The sequence below is a fragment of the Ornithodoros turicata genome, chromosome 7 (assembly GCF_037126465.1).
Source record: "Ornithodoros turicata isolate Travis chromosome 7, ASM3712646v1, whole genome shotgun sequence".
NCBI lineage: Eukaryota > Metazoa > Arthropoda > Arachnida > Ixodida > Argasidae > Ornithodoros > Ornithodoros turicata.
The window spans coordinates 31,767,148-31,786,714 of NC_088207.1; the positions used below are offsets into that span (position 1 = coordinate 31,767,148).

The following is a 19,567-nucleotide window of genomic DNA, read 5'->3' on the forward strand; positions in this document are numbered from 1 at the left end:
ATTACTCATTTGAGTACGAACTCATCGTGAGGTCGATCTCATCTCCGTTTTGTTTTATGCAAACGGCCCCTGCTTTAAGAGTGGGCCCTCTAAAGACTCCTTCTACTTCAATGACAGAACTTCATAACTATACACTCTTAAAGCGACAATTGCGTTTTTTTCTCTATCGATCATAATTCACAGACGACGCAACCGACGAATCCCGTTCCTTTCAAGCTGATGTCAAGGTAACGGCATCTTACATTCCGCGAGGTGAAATTTTTGCACTTCAGTACCTCTTTAAGGCGTAAGTGACGGGAAATATGCCGCCTGAAAATATGTAATCTGACCTGTCTGGATCCATATTTTTTATTGCAGGGAACGTCTAAGTATAACGTTTCAATATACAGGGTGTTACCCTATAAAGGTCTACCTGCACTGGCATGCCATGCTCGCCAATTATTACTCAATGCAGGTGGAACATTGTGTTATCTACATAGAAAGCTCGTGAGGACATTTAATCATGGTAAACTTTGACTGAGCACTATAGCTCAATGTTATAACGCGAAACGTGCAATTCCCGTACAGCCAAAACAACAAAGACGGCGGTGTAGCGAAGTGCAGTTGAGACACTGCTCCCTAGGCGGCAACGTGTCGCTTTTGTAGAGCGTGTCATTTTGTTTCAGTTTCTCAGTAAGCAGACGATGTCCGTTTTGGTTGTCGTCTGCTAGATACGTCGGCAAGTTTGTTTCCCACGTTGCTCATCTCGCGAGCAAGATGCGACAGTTACACGAAAGCGAAATGAAAACCACAACCAACTTTTGAGCAACCAACTTTGTCACAAGCAACTTTTTTTTTCCATGCGGCTGGCAGCATGCGCGACACGACGCCGTCTAGGGAGCGGCGTCTCATGTGCTCTTCTCAACACCGCCATCTTGGGTTCTTTTGACTACAGGAACCGCATGTTTCGCGTTCTAACTTTGCGCTGTGGTGCTCAATCACTTCGAAATTTACCTGGATTTAATGTCCCAGTGTAGATAGCACAATGTTACACGTGCATTGAGTACTCGGCGACCACGGCATGCCGGCGTGGGTAGGCTTTTATAGGGTAACACCTTGTGTTATCATTCGCGGTGAAGAGTTGCGATCGAGCGGGGTTATTAATCATATTCGGGGCTTTACGTCGTGAGAGAACCGTGGCGGGTGTATTATGAAATCAGTATTATGTGCAAGTTTAAATTTCTCAATAGTCCGTAAAAACACAAAACAATATTCAATATTTCAGCACGAAATTCGACTCATTCTTCCGTTCTTTTTTTTTTTTTTTCACCGTGGAAAGCTAAGGGTTCCTTGTTATCGCTGCATCGATTGCACGAGACGTGACGTTGCGTAGCATTCCTTCGAAAATCATCCCTGCACAACCTCATGCGTCAATTTGTTGCTGGTTGTGCACTAGAACTTTGCTTTGTGCAAAATCTCCAAAGCCGGCGCCGCTTCTTGGCCAAATTCGTTTCCGTTATTTTTATCGATCTCATTTGCGGGAAGGTATACGTAAGCCGCGCTCGCTTGTGCGCTCCCGGGCCTCGAAAGTGTACATAGTATATGGACTGCCGCGGCATTCTGGTGAATAATATACGTATTCTATAGAGCGTAAGGTACGAAATGGGTGCCATGAAACGCTAAGCAGCCTCGCCGACGATGTCGCACGATTGAGATCTGAGTTCCTTGGGTGGATGAAAGTGGTACAAAACGGGAAGGTCCCCACCATTTGCTGCGCAGATTATCTTTTGAATGCAATAAATGTAGGCCGCGATCTTGCCTCGTAGTTTCACTGTCAGGAAAAAAAAAAAAAAAAAAAAGGAATCGAAGAAAAGGAACGAAAGAGCTCCGTTTCCTGAACACTTTTATTTTTTCTAGGAGCTGCTAGAGATTTTTTTTTTTTTCAGGCAGAAGGGGAAAGCCCGATTCAACAGTGTGGCCTCTTGCTGATGTGAGAACGAGAGAGAGACGTGAAAAAAGGCAATCGAATAACTGGTTCTTCTCGCCCTAAACGAACGTTAGATCAGATTCTAAAGCCACTGTAGCAGACGACGCGCCGCTCCGTGACGCAGACGAAGCCAACACCTGCGTCACGCCCCTCTCGAGCCCGGGTGCCTGCGAGCCCCATTCATTCTTTCCTCGTAGTTGGTGGCGAACGGCCACAATATTAAAGCAGCCTTGCCCTACCCTCACTCGTGCACCGGACTGGACGAAGCCCGTGACGCATGATGTCGTGCACTATATCTAACATGTCTCCTTTACCGTGGAGCCCGACAACCGAAGCCACGTTCAGCAAGATCAAAGGCGACCTCGCCCAGTCGACGCTACTGTATCACCCGCAGCATGACGCCCCAACAGTACTCATGATCGACGCGTCTAATGTCGCCGTCGGGGTTGTCCTCCAACAGGAGATCGACGGCGATTGGCGGCCCACGGCTTTTTTCTCCAAAGCCCTCCAACCTCCAGAGAGAAACTACAGCACTTTTGGCCGTGAACTGCTGTCTGCCTACCTTGCCGTCCGGCATTTCTTGGAAGGCCGTCGGTTTTCCATCTTTTCCGACCACAAGCCCTTGACTCATAACCTTCCGTTCCGCCAGCAGTCGGTACTGCCCCCGAGAAATCCGCCATCTCTCCTACATCGCGGAGTTTTTCACAGACATCCAGCACGTCCGTGGGGCGGAGAACTCTCCGGCCGACGCATTGAGCAGGCTTGCGTACCTGAACGCCATCGACCCACAGCTCTCCCCTGGGCTCATCGTCCAGGCTCAGACCTCCGATAACGAGCTCACCCGCTTGCGCGCTTCCAACACCACCTCTCTGAAGCTTACCGACGTCGCCATTCCCGACTCTGCGCTGACGCTGTGTTGCGATACGTCCGGGGCCCAGCCCAGGCCTTTCGTTCCAGCCGGTCTTCGCCGAGCGCTCTTCAATTCCCTGCACGACCTTGCGCATCCCGGCGTTCGCGCGTCCCTGCATATGATCAGCGCACGTTATGTCTGGCCCTCGATACGTGCAGACGTTCGGGCTTGGGTCCGCGCCTACCTGCCTTGTCAACGATCAAACGTGTACTGCCACACGATCGCCTCCCATGGCCAGTTTGCCCTTCCCGACACTCGCTTCGACGTGGTGCATCTGGACATAGTAGGCCCCTTGCCTCCGTCATCCGATTTTCGGTACATACTGACAGCAATCGACCGGCTCACCCGTTGGCCCGAGGCGGTGCCCGTGCCCGACATGACTGCCGAAACTGTCGACGCTATCTTCCTCTCGGCATGGATCTCCCGAGTCGGCGTTCAGTCTCAGGTCACTACTGACCGCGGCAGATAGTTTGAAAGTGCCCTCTTCTCCGCCTTCACCAACTTGCTAGGAACTGCCCGAGTGCGGACGACATCATACCATCCTGCATCCAACGGCATTGTCGAGCGCATATGCACCGTCATTTAAAGGGACGGTCTCGTACAGCCGGGGCGATTCCGAAACTTAGCCAAAACTCTCTTCGCTAGTACTGTCAAAGTTGCATTCAGAATAACCAAGTCCGCCGCGCCGTAGTTGGTGGCGCACGGCCGCAATATTAAAGCAGCCTTGTCCTTCCCGCCCCCCTGATCTGTCCATCAACTACACCGCCTTCACCGCAGGCGTCATATAAGGTAAGAATTGGCACAGGGAGCTTGCTACGGCCCCACCAGATGCGTCCATATAGACGTGTGCAACCTTAGAACCTCGACCTCCAAAATCGTGCTGGAGACTGGGAGGTGGTGGGTTCGAATCCTACCACCGGCTGTGCAGCCTGAGGTTTTCTCTGTGGTTTTCCGAAGACTTTCCAGACAAATGTTGGCGCAGTTTCCTCTGAAGTCTGCCCAGGACGCATACTAACCCCCCTGTTCCCCACTCCTTCCTGCTGTCCCCTCTCCATCTGTCCACATCTGTACGTCGCTCATAGCCACAGTTGCTTCGCGACGCTAACACGGAATAAAAATTAAAAAAAAGAGAAAAGAAAAAAAATCTCGACCTGAGCTCTAACTCAGCGGTCTATCGTGGTGGTGTAGTCGTCGTGGACAGATGCAGAGAAGACAGCGGGAAGGAGTGGGGGACAGGGGCGATAGTATGCGTCCTGGGCCTACTTCAGGGGGAACTGTGCCGACATTCGTCTGGAAAGTCTGCCAGAAAACCAAGGGAAAACCTAAGACAGCACAGGATTCGAACCCGTGTCACCTCACAGCCTCGGCGTGGAAGGCGATCATCCTAACCGTTATTCCACGCGAACTGGTCCTAACCCATTGCGACGCGACGGAAGGTAGACGAAACAAAGAACAGTCGCCCCGACCGCGGGTAGCGAGAGAACCAATATTGGAGTCGTCGAGGAGACCCGGTGCCGGTATACCGCAGTGCATGTCGCAAAGGTGAGTGCGAACGCAGCAAGAAGAAAAAAAGACTGGTGGCAACAAATATTAGATGCATATCCTTGTGACATTGCAAGCATAATAGAAAGCGTAATAGAAGTTACAAGAAGTACCGCACTGCAGAAGACAGTATGTGGTACATTAACAGGAAGGAACACGACAAGGGAATGTAAGCATCCCGAGCGTTGGGCTTTTAATTAGAGATGTCGAGTTCTTGTGCACGTTAAACTTGTCGAACCACGTCAGCAACGGTTACACTTCGCACACAGAGAAGAGCAACTCTTAGTGAACAACGCTTGAAGAAGCTCAATACTTTAAGGACGAAACCGTTAATGAAGCGCAATAAATAAGTATTAAACTTCGAGTACAGGCTAGCTTAGTGTTTTGCCGTTCAGCAAGCCGCGTGGAGTGGAGTTTGAGGCTTAGCAGTAGGACTGATAAATATTTCACGATGCTCGTACTCTTGAAAGTGCATCGGTCAATGTCAAGAGGAGATCCTGAACGGCGCTTGGGCTAGAATATACTTCTCCTGCTTTGAGTCTAGGTCGCAAAAACGCCCCCGAAGCCCCTGTAATGCGCTTAGGCGCTGGATAACGTCGTCGACAGCTGCAGACAGCACGAGTGACGTAAGCCCATTTCGAATATATCATATTCCATTAAGCGCTATCCGCTTATGTGAGGACATTAATCCTCTTCTCAAAGGGTACTCTATAGACCGTTTACAGCAGAGTTATCTGGGCGCCGCCATCTTAGCGCACGTGACGTTGCGCGCCACTGCTTGCCTTCTCTTTCGGCTGCCTGTTGGCACGGCGCTCGTTGTACGGCGGTGCAACCCAGAGACGCTTTCCCCGATTTTAAACTTTTTGCAATGAATTCCGGATGGAAGGATGACACGAGGCTTTGGCCGAAGCTTGAACGGTCAGGTAAGTGCATTTGCTTGATTTAGAGTGGTATTTCTGTCTTCGTGCGTCCCACATGATCGGCCCCACTGCGCTCGAGTTACTACATATTTCGGCGTTTTCTCTTCTTTTGTTGCGCATACATTACGTTGTGGGTACGTTCATAATGTAATATCGTAAGATCGTGATTTCTTGCTTTTTATCGCAAGGGTTGCGGTACAACTACCTGAGAAAGATATATATCTTTCTCATATATGCATGTATGGGCTGTTATGTTGTCGTTATGAAGTAGCATACCTTTATTGTTGATTTCAGATGTGTGCAACCACATGATCAACGAGCTAGAGGAAGACGGAAAGCCTGCGCTGAACTACAGAGAATTTGCAAAGGGAACGAAGCTGTTTGACAGCGGCCATGTCGGTGTAGTACTGTGCCAGTGCAACGATGGTGTATGAATTTTAAAGACCGACATCAGGTCGACACAAACAGTGAGCAGAACGTGTAGTAAAACGATACACCAAACGATAAAATTCTAGCTTGGATACACTCCTTAACTAATCGCTCACAGTTTGTCTCCGTAAACGATAACGAATCCAGTCTAACGCCTGTCCTTTCTGGGGTTCCCCAAGGTTCTGTCCTTGGCCCGCTTCTCTTTCTCATATACATTAACGACCTGCCAAATGATCGTACATCCACCGTACGTCTCTACGCTGATGATTGTGTCATCTATCGTCAGATTACTAACGATTCTGATATGGAATTACTTCGCACTGATCTCATTAAGCTTTCTTGGTGCATGCGACTTATTCCATTAATAACATTCCACTTGAATCAGTATCAGTTTACAAATACTTCGACGTTTTCATTTCATCAAACCTATCATGGCGCCCTCCTGTGGAGTATATCACTAGCAAAGCTTCTCGAGCTCTAGGTTACACTCGTCGAAATTTTTCATCCGCTCCAGTTAACACTAAGGTGAGTTTGTATAAATCATTCGTCCTTCCTAAGTTGGAATATGCAGCCTCCGTGTTGGATACTGATCACACCACTATTTCAAACTCAATAGAAACAGTACAAAACAGGGCAGCTCGATTCATATTTGGTAACTACAACCGCACCACCAGTGTCACTGCTATGAAACATAACCTCAATCTCCCTCTATGCTTGGCACTCGTCGAAAAATAACTCGTCTCTGTTTGTTTGTTTCGCAAGATTTATTATCGTAATATACACCTCAGAGAATCGTTATTCCAACAGCCTTCATACATCTCAGCTCGTACCGATCACCCGCAGAGAGTCGGCATTCCGTCATGCTCAACGAGATCATTTCACGATTCATTTCTTCCTCATACATCGTTGGAGTGGAACCGCCTTCCCGGTACCATCGGCAGCTTCATTATGAACATGATGTGGATTCGGATTGAATCACACTTTTACTCAGGGATTTGCATTTGGATTGAATCACAGTTTTGCTTAGAGATTTGGCTTTGGATTGAATCACGTTTTTTCTCAAAGATTTGGATTTTGATTTGGATATAATTTGCCATGAAATTCAACCTATATGCATGAGCGATGTGCAGGCTTGCGCGACTGTGGCGCAACGCTTGCTGCGGCTCTGGCTGCCTCTGTAATACTTTGTAATACAATGCTGACACTGAATTCAATACACTTCAATATTCGGCAAATAGGCCACTGAGAAAAGCTTGGCGACTCTTCATAGAATAAAAGGTTGTTCTTCGGTGGCACTGCCAGGACACTTCAACGGCGGTTTTGCGCGCTGCTTACGTCAGTTCACTGCCTATACTTCATGCGCGAAAAAAATAAAAAATAAAAATAAAGAAGCTCTAGAACCCATCTTACCCTTCCAACTCCCCACCAAGTACTGTATCATTATGCTCCTCTCCCATCCCTTTATTTCATATAGTTCTTTGCATTCGTTCGTACGTAGTGCACATGAAGAAATATGTCATGTGGCAGGTGTGCCATACCAAGATCAGCGACAAGGAAGTACTGAGCACTGCGTTTCCCGCAGCACAATGTTCATCCAACAATCAAGTTCCCATTTCTTTTTACCGCAGTGTATGCTCCTTGAGCTCCATTGAAGTAGATGTCTTCCATGTTTCGCCTCCTTTTCTTAGTTACGCAACTGTTAGAAATTCGTGTTAGTAATTAGGTATTCTGTGTAAAAATCTGAGCTTCAAAAACTGCGGTCGATTCTGAAACCATTCCACAGCTGTTGAGCAGTTTTAGTTCCTCTTCAGGATTTGTAATTGATTTGAAAAATCCGGGTCTAAAAAGATATTTGATTGGGCGTGCTGAAAATAAATCCGGATTTAAAGTGATTTGATTTACTCGAATAAGTTTAAATCCGGACATGATTTTGATTTGATTTAGCGCCTTCTGCAAATTGCGGATTTGATTTAAATTTGATTTGTTCCTTCAAATCCCTAAGACTGACACCAAGTGCGGACCAAGACACAGTCGACCGTCCGAAGACGGTAAGCGACAATGCGTTTCTTGTGCTTTCCAAGAAAAAGCAAACAACGCAAGTAATAAGCAACGAAGGTTCCGTGCAAGTCAACATTACAGGCTATCCTGTTCTTAAGTATTACAAGCACACTGATTATTGCACACCATATACACTACGCCAAACTCAACGACTCTTGGTTCCTATGATTATGGCAACGTTTTTAGTGACAACGTTCTTCAGTGCATATAACGACCTCATCTATTCTGCCACACCACTCCGCGAGTTCAAGTGACGGCCTAACACATGGTCTAGTGTTTCCTCTATAGAGCTGCACATGCCTGTTTTTTTTCTCTTCTTCAATTTTTCGTATTTTGTGCATTACATTTTATGCGTGTTTTGCCTTTTTGCATGAGTATTTGAGGAGCCTCCGTGTTGTTTCGGTCGACTGCGTTTCGTATTCCGATGCTTTGTTTTCTCTTATAGCGTTTTCAAAATGTAATGCGTCTCTGCGTCGAGGGGGGTTCAATCCCCTGTTTGCAAGTGCATATAAAACAAACAAACACGCAAATAAATAAATGCAGGTCATGGTCATAATCACGGTTTATGTCGCCATAGTGGTATATCGCGCCCTGAGTAGTGATTGCTCTAAAAAGCGCTCGCGCAAGTACCGATAAAGACTATAAGCGTGGGTAATAAACCAGTTGTATTGCGATGTTTCATAGATTAGATCAGATAGATAGAAAAAGAAAAAAAAAGACAGGAGAAAGGCAGAGAGGGATTTTCCTTCATAATCCGTGGCGGGGGGAATCCATTATTTGGGTGCAGAAGATGTACTGACATTCATACATGCCTGTGTTTTTTTTCTTTGTCCTTTATACATCATCAAACGCTGCTGAATGGATGGATGCATGCACGCACCAAGAAAAATATAAATATGATAGTTCCACAAATGTGGATCTGTCTACTCCATAACACTGAGAGCCGAGTGCTCAGCGGTATTGTACAGGGGAAATAAAGAGGAAAAACCGCTGCTAAAGAATACCTTCCTGTTCCTCTACTTGATCGAATAGATGAAGATAGAGGCATGCGCAGACAGTGGCCCTCCACACACGATTAATCGCGTATCATGTTGACAAGTCCTTCCCATCGAGATGTCCACGTCGTTTGGAAGAATACAGACCCCTATTCGTCATCGACATATAGTGTCCTTTCTTCACATTGTGCACAGCGAGATGAGCTCTCTAAAATTAGCTGCACAGTATATATATATATATATCGTCATTTTATGTTTCGTGACAGACCCAATCTTCTTGCCCATTGATCTGCGATCGTCGGCAAAGACCGTTCATTAACGGGGAAGAAAGCATATACGGGCTGTGTGCTGCTATATTGATCTGAGGAAACGGCACAATGGAAAAGTGTCCTATTTCTAATAACTTTCGTAATTGGCTTTATTTCGTTATTTTTGCTATTTTGCGTCACTTTTGTAGAGAGATGGGACGAATCCAGAATTTTCCGAATCTCGAATTTTTCGAATCCTTTCTTGACAGATAATTAAATAAGCCAGGGAAAAAACTCTCTTAGTGCACAGTTTTTGTTTTGAAGTAGAATTGATATCCATGTTTAATGAAAAACAAATTAAATCATAGTTCACTTTCAGGAGAAAACATACCCATATATTCATTTATTTAACATGTTGTTCATCGACTAAAGGAAATCAAAATCAACCAATCAATCAAAAGCAAAACCATGTTACTTTTAAACTTGTAAAGAACTCTTTCAGTCCAGAGCAGTGTAAACAAACAAACAAGAAAACATAGCTGAAAGTTTTAAATTACTGCAGGTTTTTGTTCAAAAACACCAGCATTCTCACCCGCTCAGGGTCTAGCCTACAGCGCTTTTTATGAGCTATGACACCTGATGTGCTGAAGAGTCTTTCTGATATTACTGTCGATGGGGATGTGATCAGGAACTTTTTCGACAGTTTCCTCAAATCGGGATATTTTTGCAGCCGATCAGTTTGAAAGCCAATGAGGCTTTTCGGCGGTCTCCGGAGGCGCAAATTTTAAAAAGAAACAAACAAACGTGGACTGTGGATTCGAAAGATTCGATTCGCCGTTTTCGGCACTGTGGGGTTCGGATTCCCGAATCTCCAATCCCTGCCTAGGATTCGAGGATTCGCGGATTCGGTTGGCCCATCGCTACTTTTGTATACTTATGGAGGAGTAATACGGTTCGACATGGTGAACCACATTATAAGTCTGAGTGTCCGTTTTGTTCTGCATCAACTTCACATTTCTTTTCAACACTGTCGTATTGTGCATTCATGGGAGCGACATTCCCTAGAATACTCCAGCGGAAGATGCGCAAAACGTTATAAAGCTTCCTGCTGTCATACCTTTCGTGTTCTTTTAACCACGGGGAATATTCTGTACTCAGCTGCAAGATAATCGGTAGCAGACGACAGTGTCGAAATTGTCGTCTGCTATCTGCGCTGTATGCCATTCCCGGTACTCTGGCATCGTGGGAATGCTCAGCATTATTTACTGTGGAACTTCTGCTTCCTAGCTACGGTTAGATATATATATTAAGCTAATGAAAAGTCAATCGCATTAAGATAATTCGTCTGTCTCCTTCTGCCGAGCCTGTTGACGTCAACCTCACTCATTGTCGGAGCGTCTCCTCATTGTGCTTGCGCATGAATGCACGAAATGCAAATTGCATGAAGAAGGAAGTTATGTGAAATAAAACAATAAAATAATAAATAAAATAAATAAAAATAGTAATAGAAAAGAAATACCCATTTAGAGACATTAGAAGCAGGAACTCGAGCTTTTCATGCCCCGTAGGTGGCAGAACGTAGCGCTTGGACGATGGCGTCTCCTGTTATCCAAAGATCAGGAACTGGAATAGGTCTGAAATATTACCCTCTTCCGCTTATACTTCTCACGCATATCGTTTCTATGGGCTGCGTCCTTTGGACAATAACCACACCACCACTACCATCACCACCACTTTACGCCCACCAACTCATACAATAGATGCAGAGTGATAAATTATGTAAGAACCTAATAAATGGCAGCTCAGCGTCGCTACACGCCAGGCGGGTATTCCGCAAGTGACGGTGTAAAGGTCAGCGTTGCTTCGCGATAAAAGACTGAAACGCTCGGCACCGCTGCAGCATCGCTCTGGCAGAAATGTCAAACGGTGCTCCTTCCATCGGTAACACACCGGGACTACATCAATAGAAGCGTGGTTGGGTCGTCTCTTTCTACATTGCGAAATATGTCTGGAAGCGGTTCCCAAGTTGCCGAGAGCGAATCGGCAATGACAAACGAACTGGCGTATTAAATCAGACGTCGGGCTGTGTATATTTGAAATGGCTTCCACGGCTTGGAGAGCTACTGGATGACTTTGTATTAAAAAGTATCAAAAGTAAACAGGTTCGTGTCGATGTTTTTTGGTGCTAATACGTGAAAGGTAGCGGAACGTATAATCTCACCATCATTGTAATCTTTCATTTATTTGTAGTAGTACACTTCCGATGTCCTCTAGAAACCTGAGGAAATATTCGCTAGACGAAGAGAACAATGAAGAATGTCAAAGTCACAAAGGTACGCTAAATATTCGCTAAGGAAATACAAGCAACGGAATTAGAAGGTATTCTATAGAAGGCCGTCACGAAGTTTTTATGGAGTTAAAGAAACGAGTTCAGAACTTCTTAGTGTTATTGATTAGTCGTTTTCAATTCTCACGCATAAATCTTTCTTCAACATTCTGGAATAAAAAAAGAGAAAGGAAAAAGCATAGAGTTGTAGTTCATACGTATTGTAGCAATATGAGCCGAATATGCTTTGATAGTTCACTATAACGACCAAGTTTCGACGTGGAATCTTTCTTTAGAAACTTTAGAGGTACTTTTCCATTCGAAGCACCTGGTTCAACGTTACGTCCGGGAACATGAGAACGTCTCCGAGTCCAGTGCGTCCTATATAGAGTATAGGGAAACGCAAGCTCAATAAAATTTATAGGTCAGCTACAGTTACAATCCTCGACAAGCAAACAACGTCAGGAACTATCCTTTCTTGTTTTGTCCTACGTTGCGCTTTCATTCGTGTCCGCCATTCGAACGGCAGTGCGCCACCAGGTTTTATGTCTGTCTCGACGGGGATGTGCTCAGAGCGTTCATCCTGTATAGAAGGGGCAGTGCAGAAGCCTTGAATCCAGTCTGCGTTTTCCTTATCCGTTCAAGATGAAGCATAATCGATACTGTTGGGAATCGCCGGTAATTTTTCTCGCTCCCGAGACATCGAGATTGTTCCCGACGAGTCCCGGGAATCCGGTCTGGAATACGCTTCCGCGATCGGGATAAAGCCGAGACAGCGCTCTGTCTCTTGATGTCAAACAAAACGTCCGTGATAAGTTAATGCATGCCATTGTTTTTTAATATGCGACGCTTTCAATAACAAAACTGATGATGATTTTTAGCTGTGTTTTCGCAGATGACACACACACACACATACACGCACGCACGCACAGACAGACGGACAGGCAGACATAGAGAGGGAGAGAGAGAGAGATGACCTCGTCAGTTTCATAGGGTCGGTTCAGATAGAGTGAGTTTTATTCGCAGTTGTCACGTATGGCGTTCATCGGTTCATTTCTTACTGACATCAAGGACGAAACCAAGCTTCGACTTACAAAACTGAAATTACTGAGGTATCAAAACTTGGCAAGCGACAAGAAGTGAATGCTCCCGGCTGTTTGAATGCTGGAGAAAAGGCTGCCTTTGGAAACACCAAATGGTTGCATTGCAAAGCGAGTGTGTCCACGTTGTGTTGAAGGAGATGTGTGCGTAGACCTTTCGCAGAGGTCCCGAGAGCTTTCAGTATTGTGCCACACCTCCTGCACTTAGGCTATACGTAGTCCATCTCCGGCACGCAAGGAGTAAAACAGCATGCCGGTTGAATAGCCTGACTTTTGCGGGAAGTCGTTATTCGTCGTTTGTCGGGTCATCGTAGAAATTAAACCGACCCAGCTCCAATCACAAGCTTTTTCTGATCTTTCTTAGTAAATAAGCGAGACTTTTCTTTTTCCTCCGCCCTATTTGGCACTATTAAACTACTCGCATGTCAACCTACAACACGCACTCCACCCCAGGAACCCATGAAAATGTATGATGGAACATGATTGAAAGCAACTGTCATGAGACACGCAGACAGACGAAAAGTAGCACAAGTTTCAGGGGATTAAAGAACACGAAGGATTGGCTTTTTCGACGACTTCAATCTTCCATGAAAATCCAACCATGACGCCGAAGATCCGCGATACACGTGATACATATGTATTCCACAATAGACCTCGTATTGCCAACTGTAGGATGGGACAAGCGTTTTTACAAAAGCAAGCGCACGCAAGGGATCATGGGAACTTGGAGCGCCTTCGAAAACATTACGAGACGGCCAGAGGCGGAGGTAGAAGAAGAACAAGAACATTCCCGGTGTGCGCAGCAGCAGCGTCAACCGGGATAAACCATAACCGAAGCAGACGACTGAGCAGTGTCCCTCAAAGTTCCCATGCTGCGTTGCGCCGCGAGCATCTTTTTAAAGTCGTCTATTCTATATTACGACGCACAATGGTTTTCACCGCTGTAACCCAGGTGTCTTCTGCCTATAACTTTTGTGATGATTCGTCGAGGTACTAGCAAGGAGTTTTGTCTGTGACAGCTGGAAAATATATCTCTCAATGACGTATAAGCTTTTCTGGGCCGATTAGCACCGTTTGGCTGTATAGTTGTAGTGCCACGTAATCTATGCGGCGTTAATTTTGCTACAACGTAAAGCGCATATTCCAACCGTCCTCTGCTATTTTACGCTGGAAACCACGTGTTCGAAAATCCCTTCCCATTCGAGAAATGTCAGAAGCACTCCCATTCCTTTTACAAGTTATACTCCGAATCCCAAACAAAATAATATGATTCAGGTGTAACCGAAAATGAAGAACAATGAATTATTTGAGTAGTATTTAATAGTACGTATTCGAACTGCGATATATAGCCTTCTTTATAGTCCTCATATCATATTTTACCCCTGGAGAGGAAGCGTCTCTCGTATAGATATTTCCTGTAGGCTTGGCGTTCTCAAATACCGGAACTATCTCTCGTTCACAATCTCGTTTCTAGTAATTTGACACGAAACTTTCCAAATCCGCGCTATGTATAAAAGTGGCACGTTAATTATAGCTCTCTGGCAGGAGTAGTGCCCGTTGAAATGAGACTTGTAGCCAAAATAGCATGATACAAGAAGAAGCAAAAAGAGGTGTCACATGATTTCACAGTTTTTTTTTTTAAATTTCTTTATACGCGACGCGCATCCGAAATGATCAGTATAATTTGAAGCGGTCCGGGTGCATATAGGGCAGATTGCCGAAAGCCGAAGCGCCGAACAGACATTGATCAGATTCGGCAGAAACGGGTTAACGAAACCGTGTTTGTCGACTCCCTGAATTCGGGGTTCACCGGCGAACGTTGCAGAGACAGGAAGCGACGGACGACAAAGCAACCATGGGCAAAGTGTTCCAACCGACGTAGGAGAATCAGCAAAAGGTCGACGCAAAAGACCAAAACAGTGATGACAGTGATGCCCTGGTGGAGAGAAAACGCAACTAAGATCACGATAACGATCGAGGTTCACGTGGTTGCTGGCAATCACTTCTTTATTCTGTTCCTTGTTTGCTTAGTGCTAACGGAAAAGGGAACATGTGTGAATAAGTTTGCGGTATTTTCATACATACAGACAACCACAAAAAATAGACGAAGGGACGATGTATGAGCAAATTTACCACTTAATTTGTGAAATAATGAGCCACAGATGAGTCGCAATCAGATTCGAAGTCCTATGGTGTCCCAAAAAGCTAGTTATTGAAACGCAGACTGTAACACTGGACGCGAGTTAAAGCTGTCTCGCGACTATAATGTCAAGGAATATGCGGATTTCGAGATGTTCATGTCGCTAGGTTATCCTGACACAGATGACGTTGCCTGATCCCCTTGCCGCAAAAGAAAAAGCGTTTTTGCTAAGTACCTTCTCACTATTTTTGGTGAGTATCACAGCCGTTACTTTTCCCACGAATTTCGGATAACTCGCGTGTAAAATATAAATTCCGCAAAACTCGTACCCTCCGAATGTAACAACAAATAAACTCCGAAATCCCAGATCCCTACTTATAGGTTATGCTTTGCCTGTTCTTCTCCAGGACTGCAGGCCGTCTCTGTTCGAAATATCGGCGGCTTCTGTCCTGAGGCAACTCCCTTTCTGCAGGCCGTAAGGTTCGGCGAACATCGAAAGCTTATAGTGGTTGCAGCGTACGCGGCTCTGACTTGGATACACAGCCTCTGCCGTTCATGTTTTCGAAAATGTGAAACACGCCGTCGTTTATTACGATGCGAATTCTAAGTTACGCTCTCAGTCAGAATGCGGAACTAGCAAACGTAAGGAATTCAGTCCACGTAAAGCAAAAAAAAAAGAAAAAAAAAGAAAAAAAAAGAAAACTAATTAAAAACAAAAAAGTACAGTACCATCTGGGAGGTGATGGGTTCGAACCCTGCCACCGGCTATACTGTCTGAGGTTTTCCGGCAGACTTTTCAGACGGACGTTGGCACAGTTCCCCCTGAAGTCAGCCCAGGACTCCTGTTATCCTCCCCTCTCTATCCCTCCTTCCTGCTGTCCTCTCTCCATCTGCCCATGTCCGTACGTTGCTCATGTCCATCACAGCTGCTTCGCGGCGCTAACTCGATATAAAAAGAAATAGAGCTAGCGACTTGCAGCGCTGGTCCTCAGCCTGGACATCAGCCACAGGCACTGATGGGCAGAACAACGTTGCACATAATGAAAGACAGTGCGTACACTGGCGTACAGAAAAGCGGTGCTAAAAACGGATTCAACATCTCGTTTTCCCGAGGTGTGAGAACGTGACCGCGTCATAAAAGTGATTTTGTGTCTTGTGTGAGCGTACTACGAAAGTGTGAGGGTTCGGTATTACGTAGAAGCAGAAACTGCAAATAGGACCTCAGACGCGTGGAGAAGGACCTCTACGGGGAGCTTCTTTACAGCGTTCGAAGAACCTCTCTCCTCTCTAGCGGATTGGTTGACATGGCACGGTGGGAAAGGATGCGCTGCGATAAGAGGTTACGATATGCTCCTGTTGCGTTCATGCAAGTGCCAGGGTTGCCAGATTGGGCTACTTTCGGTTTCGTTTGGCGTCTTAAAAACGGGGTTGGCTACTTGGCTATTTCTTGGCTACTCTTCCAGGTTCCTACAGAGCACCCCAACATAACGCAAGGAAACGATATTTGCGGGTTTTTGAAGCACACTTTATCAGGAGTGCTCAACATACTTAATCTCTTTCTGCTGCCCGACAAAAAAAGAAAAAAAGAAAAAAAAAAAAACAAGAAAAAAAAACGGCGTCCACAGCACGTGGACAAACTCCATGCTAAATAAGCCTGAGCCTGAGTCGTGTTGCCTTCAGCGTTCACCCTGTGCTCAGGCTTACGTACCATACGGTGTATTCACACGAGCGACATTCACCGCAGAAGCGGAAGACGCGACAAACGTCATAACTTTCTGAGCGCGAGCGCTCAACGTCAAGTGTTCACGTACGCTGCTAACCGTGGGGAATATCCTGCAACCCAGCCACAAGATATTCCGTAGCAGACGACAGGAAAAGACGCTGACGGTGTCGTCTGCTATGTGCGCAGTACGTCGCTCCCGATATTCCGCACCGTGTGAATGCTCAACATTACACGGGACGGAACTGCGTCTCTGTGTGCAGTGTTTTCGCTTTTTCTTCCACTGGAATCTTCCGTGAGGATGTGCCTCGTGTGAATACACTGATAGAGTATCATTCCCATGCTGGTGCGCACACAACCGCTTGTATAATATTTTTCTTGTTCGAAACACGTGGAAAGCGCGATTGAGCTGTTGCAACCTGACAAAGCGGGGATCTGCTATTTGTATCGTTGGCCATGTGACAAGGGCGGCAATTGTTTCATCGGCCTCAGTGACACGTCACGCGTTCCTTAACGAATAAAGGGTTACAGGAGAAGCTCGCTTTCGGTTTAAATTGAACAACGAAGCACAAAATCGTGCACGAGTTTGGCTTGGAGCCCCATCGGCTATTGCCCCTCCATATCTGCGAATCATGTACGCATGCTTCGCACGGAAAGTTTTCCAATACTACATGACCACAGGCCTTACTTTACGAAGCCGTCCAACACATCAAATACTATGCTATCACGACGCACGATACCGAATAATTCGGAATAATGGAATGGATGACCAGATATTGCCGCATATTGCCGCAACACGGCTGTCCCTCTGATCAGAGCTGTATTCATTAGTCATTACAAAGCAACCTGTTGCCATAACGAGCAACTTTTTTTATCGTTAACAAAACTAACATGGTTACAGACAACAGCGATGAAAACGGTACTGCCCCAAGCAGCACAATGCACTGAAAGTCGAGTGCAATAGGAGTGGACGGGTAGGTGGAAGGCCTTGAACAGACTCGTGAAACTAAATAACATTGATAAGACACATACCGTCCACCCCTATTGCACTCGACTTTCGCTACGTTGTGCTGCTTGGGTGGTTATGGAGTACTTTTGTTAGTTGTTACACAGTGATTCGTTACCCAGATTGGTGCTGTTTTGCTTTTCTAACGCGGGGAGGGGGGGGGGGGGGAGCTGAGTCAAGTAACAAAATCACTATACTTCGCAGGCCACAATCATTTTTGTTTCTTTTGTACAAACAAGCGGCCTTGTCTTCCTTGCAACCTTATCTTCGCACAGACAGTGATCACTATCACCAGAATTTTCCAGGCACTCTACCGTCGCATGGTTGCTGTAGAACATCGCCGGTTCGTTCATGTGGTGCTACTACTACACAGTGGATTTACAACAACGTGGATGAAGCAGGTCGCTACTGCATATATGGATGAAATTTGTTATTGTGGCACGCAGGTAGTGCGTTTCTTTTGTGTCATGCGGAAAATATCGTGCTCGGCGTGCTTGAGGGGTCATCATCGAATGAAGGTGAACAACTTTTCTTTTTCTTTATGTTGCGTTTAGTTATTGGAAAAATTTATTCCGGGAATGGCAAGATGCGCTCTATCACTTGTGGTCAGTTAACTGAGGTAACGAGGTACAGTTGTTTAGATGTGTTATGCGTAGTGCGGGTGGTCATCTCGAAGCAGTACTTTTGACTGTTCTGCCTTTCGAGCTATTTTATCCTGACGAGAGGCATGAAGATAAATAATGCACCGTGGTATCCTATGCGTGAATACTGGTGGTGCTAACTGTACAGTGCGCCTAGTGGTGGCATGACAGAAAAGCAGCGGGATACTTTCCATTGGAGTGATTGGAACTAATGAACGACTATCTAGTTCGCATCTATCATACCCCAGATTATGATAGCCATCTAATCGAATTAACAAATATCTAGTTAATATCTATCATGCCAAGCATTATAATCATTAGCTACCGAATTGACTGTCTAATTAAAATCCATCATACCTAACACTATCAAAGCTATCCTGTCTAATTAACAGCAGTCTATTCTACAAATACAAAAACGTACAGGTTGGGACAAAAGTTTACGGAACACGCGAGCGACGTACTTTTTCTTCGGTGCGACACCCTAGCGGCAGCCGGAAGCGGGTAAGTTCACTGTTTCGGAGGGATGGAAGGGTGTGCTGTGAGCGACACACAGCCAGCGGGAACTCGTACTTCCCAGGCACATCCAATCCAAGCGACACTGGAGCGACCACTGCGTGTCGCTAACAGCGCATCCATCCACCCCTCCGAAACAGTGAACTCACCCGCTTCCGGCAGCCGCTAGGGTGTCGCACCGAAGAAAAAGCACGTCGCTCGCGTGTTCCGTAAACTTTTTTCCCAACCTGTACAATGTGTTCCAAACGGTACAGATGTATGAAAATGAAACGGCAAATTGTCATTCAATAACCCCCCCCCCCCCCCCCCCAAGATTAGCCGAGCCTGCTTCTAGGAAACGTCAACGGAAGTTCGGCTTTTTGATCGTTTAATGCTACCACTTATTTCTGAGAATCGGTTGGAGCAAGTTGTTGCTTTCCAGTTATTGCGAAAGCGCATATAATGGCGAGGTGAGCACTGGCATGCTAAATTTCGAGCCTGCCCGAAGCACACAAATGAAAGACAACGAACACGACCTTTTTGTCAGGCCATTGTCTGGAGACATTGTTCTGTTGAAGTCATCAACTACATATATATATATATATATATATATATATATAAAACTGTCGCAAGAGATTTTAAATTTAGACTAAATGAAGTACCTTCCCATTGCACATAGAAAAGAACAACAAAATCTTTCTTTGTCCAGCTGTGTTGGTTCAGTCTTACTCCTCTTCCTGCAGTTAATGCGAGAATCAAGAGACTCAATTAGTAATTCGATGCTGTGGAACGCGTTCTTACATCACATTTTTAAGAGGGTCGTAAGAGCAGGTAACTACATTTGGTTTTGTTCGCTGTTGCTATACTTGTAATTGAATTCCATTGAAATGAATATGAGCGTCTGTATATCGCTCACCTACATGCGAGTGGCTGCACGTGGCACCCGCCATAGAATCATTAAACGTGACAAATACTGCTCATCACTATACCTATACCATCGCGTGCTGGAAGGACATTTCAACGGGATCCGTTGCGTTGGAAGAAAAATACGTAACAAAATATTATTAGTACTAA

The 19,567-nt window shown here is 45.6% G+C and overlaps 2 protein-coding genes across 2 annotated transcripts in view; one reads left to right on the forward strand and one right to left on the reverse strand.

The window, feature by feature from the left end:
• Nucleotides 1-19,567, reverse strand: part of LOC135400855 (sarcoplasmic calcium-binding protein 1-like) — a 46,357-nt gene that overhangs the window by 25,411 nt on the left and 1,379 nt on the right. The window lies entirely within an intron of this gene.
• LOC135400854 (uncharacterized) overlaps nucleotides 17,590-19,567 on the forward strand; it is a 148,013-nt gene continuing 146,035 nt past the window's right edge. Inside the window, exon 1 of the mRNA XM_064632798.1 lies at nucleotides 17,590-17,878. Coding sequence (XP_064488868.1) covers nucleotides 17,681-17,878 — 198 coding nt within the window. The 5' untranslated portion in view covers nucleotides 17,590-17,680. The remainder of the gene's footprint in view (nucleotides 17,879-19,567) is intronic.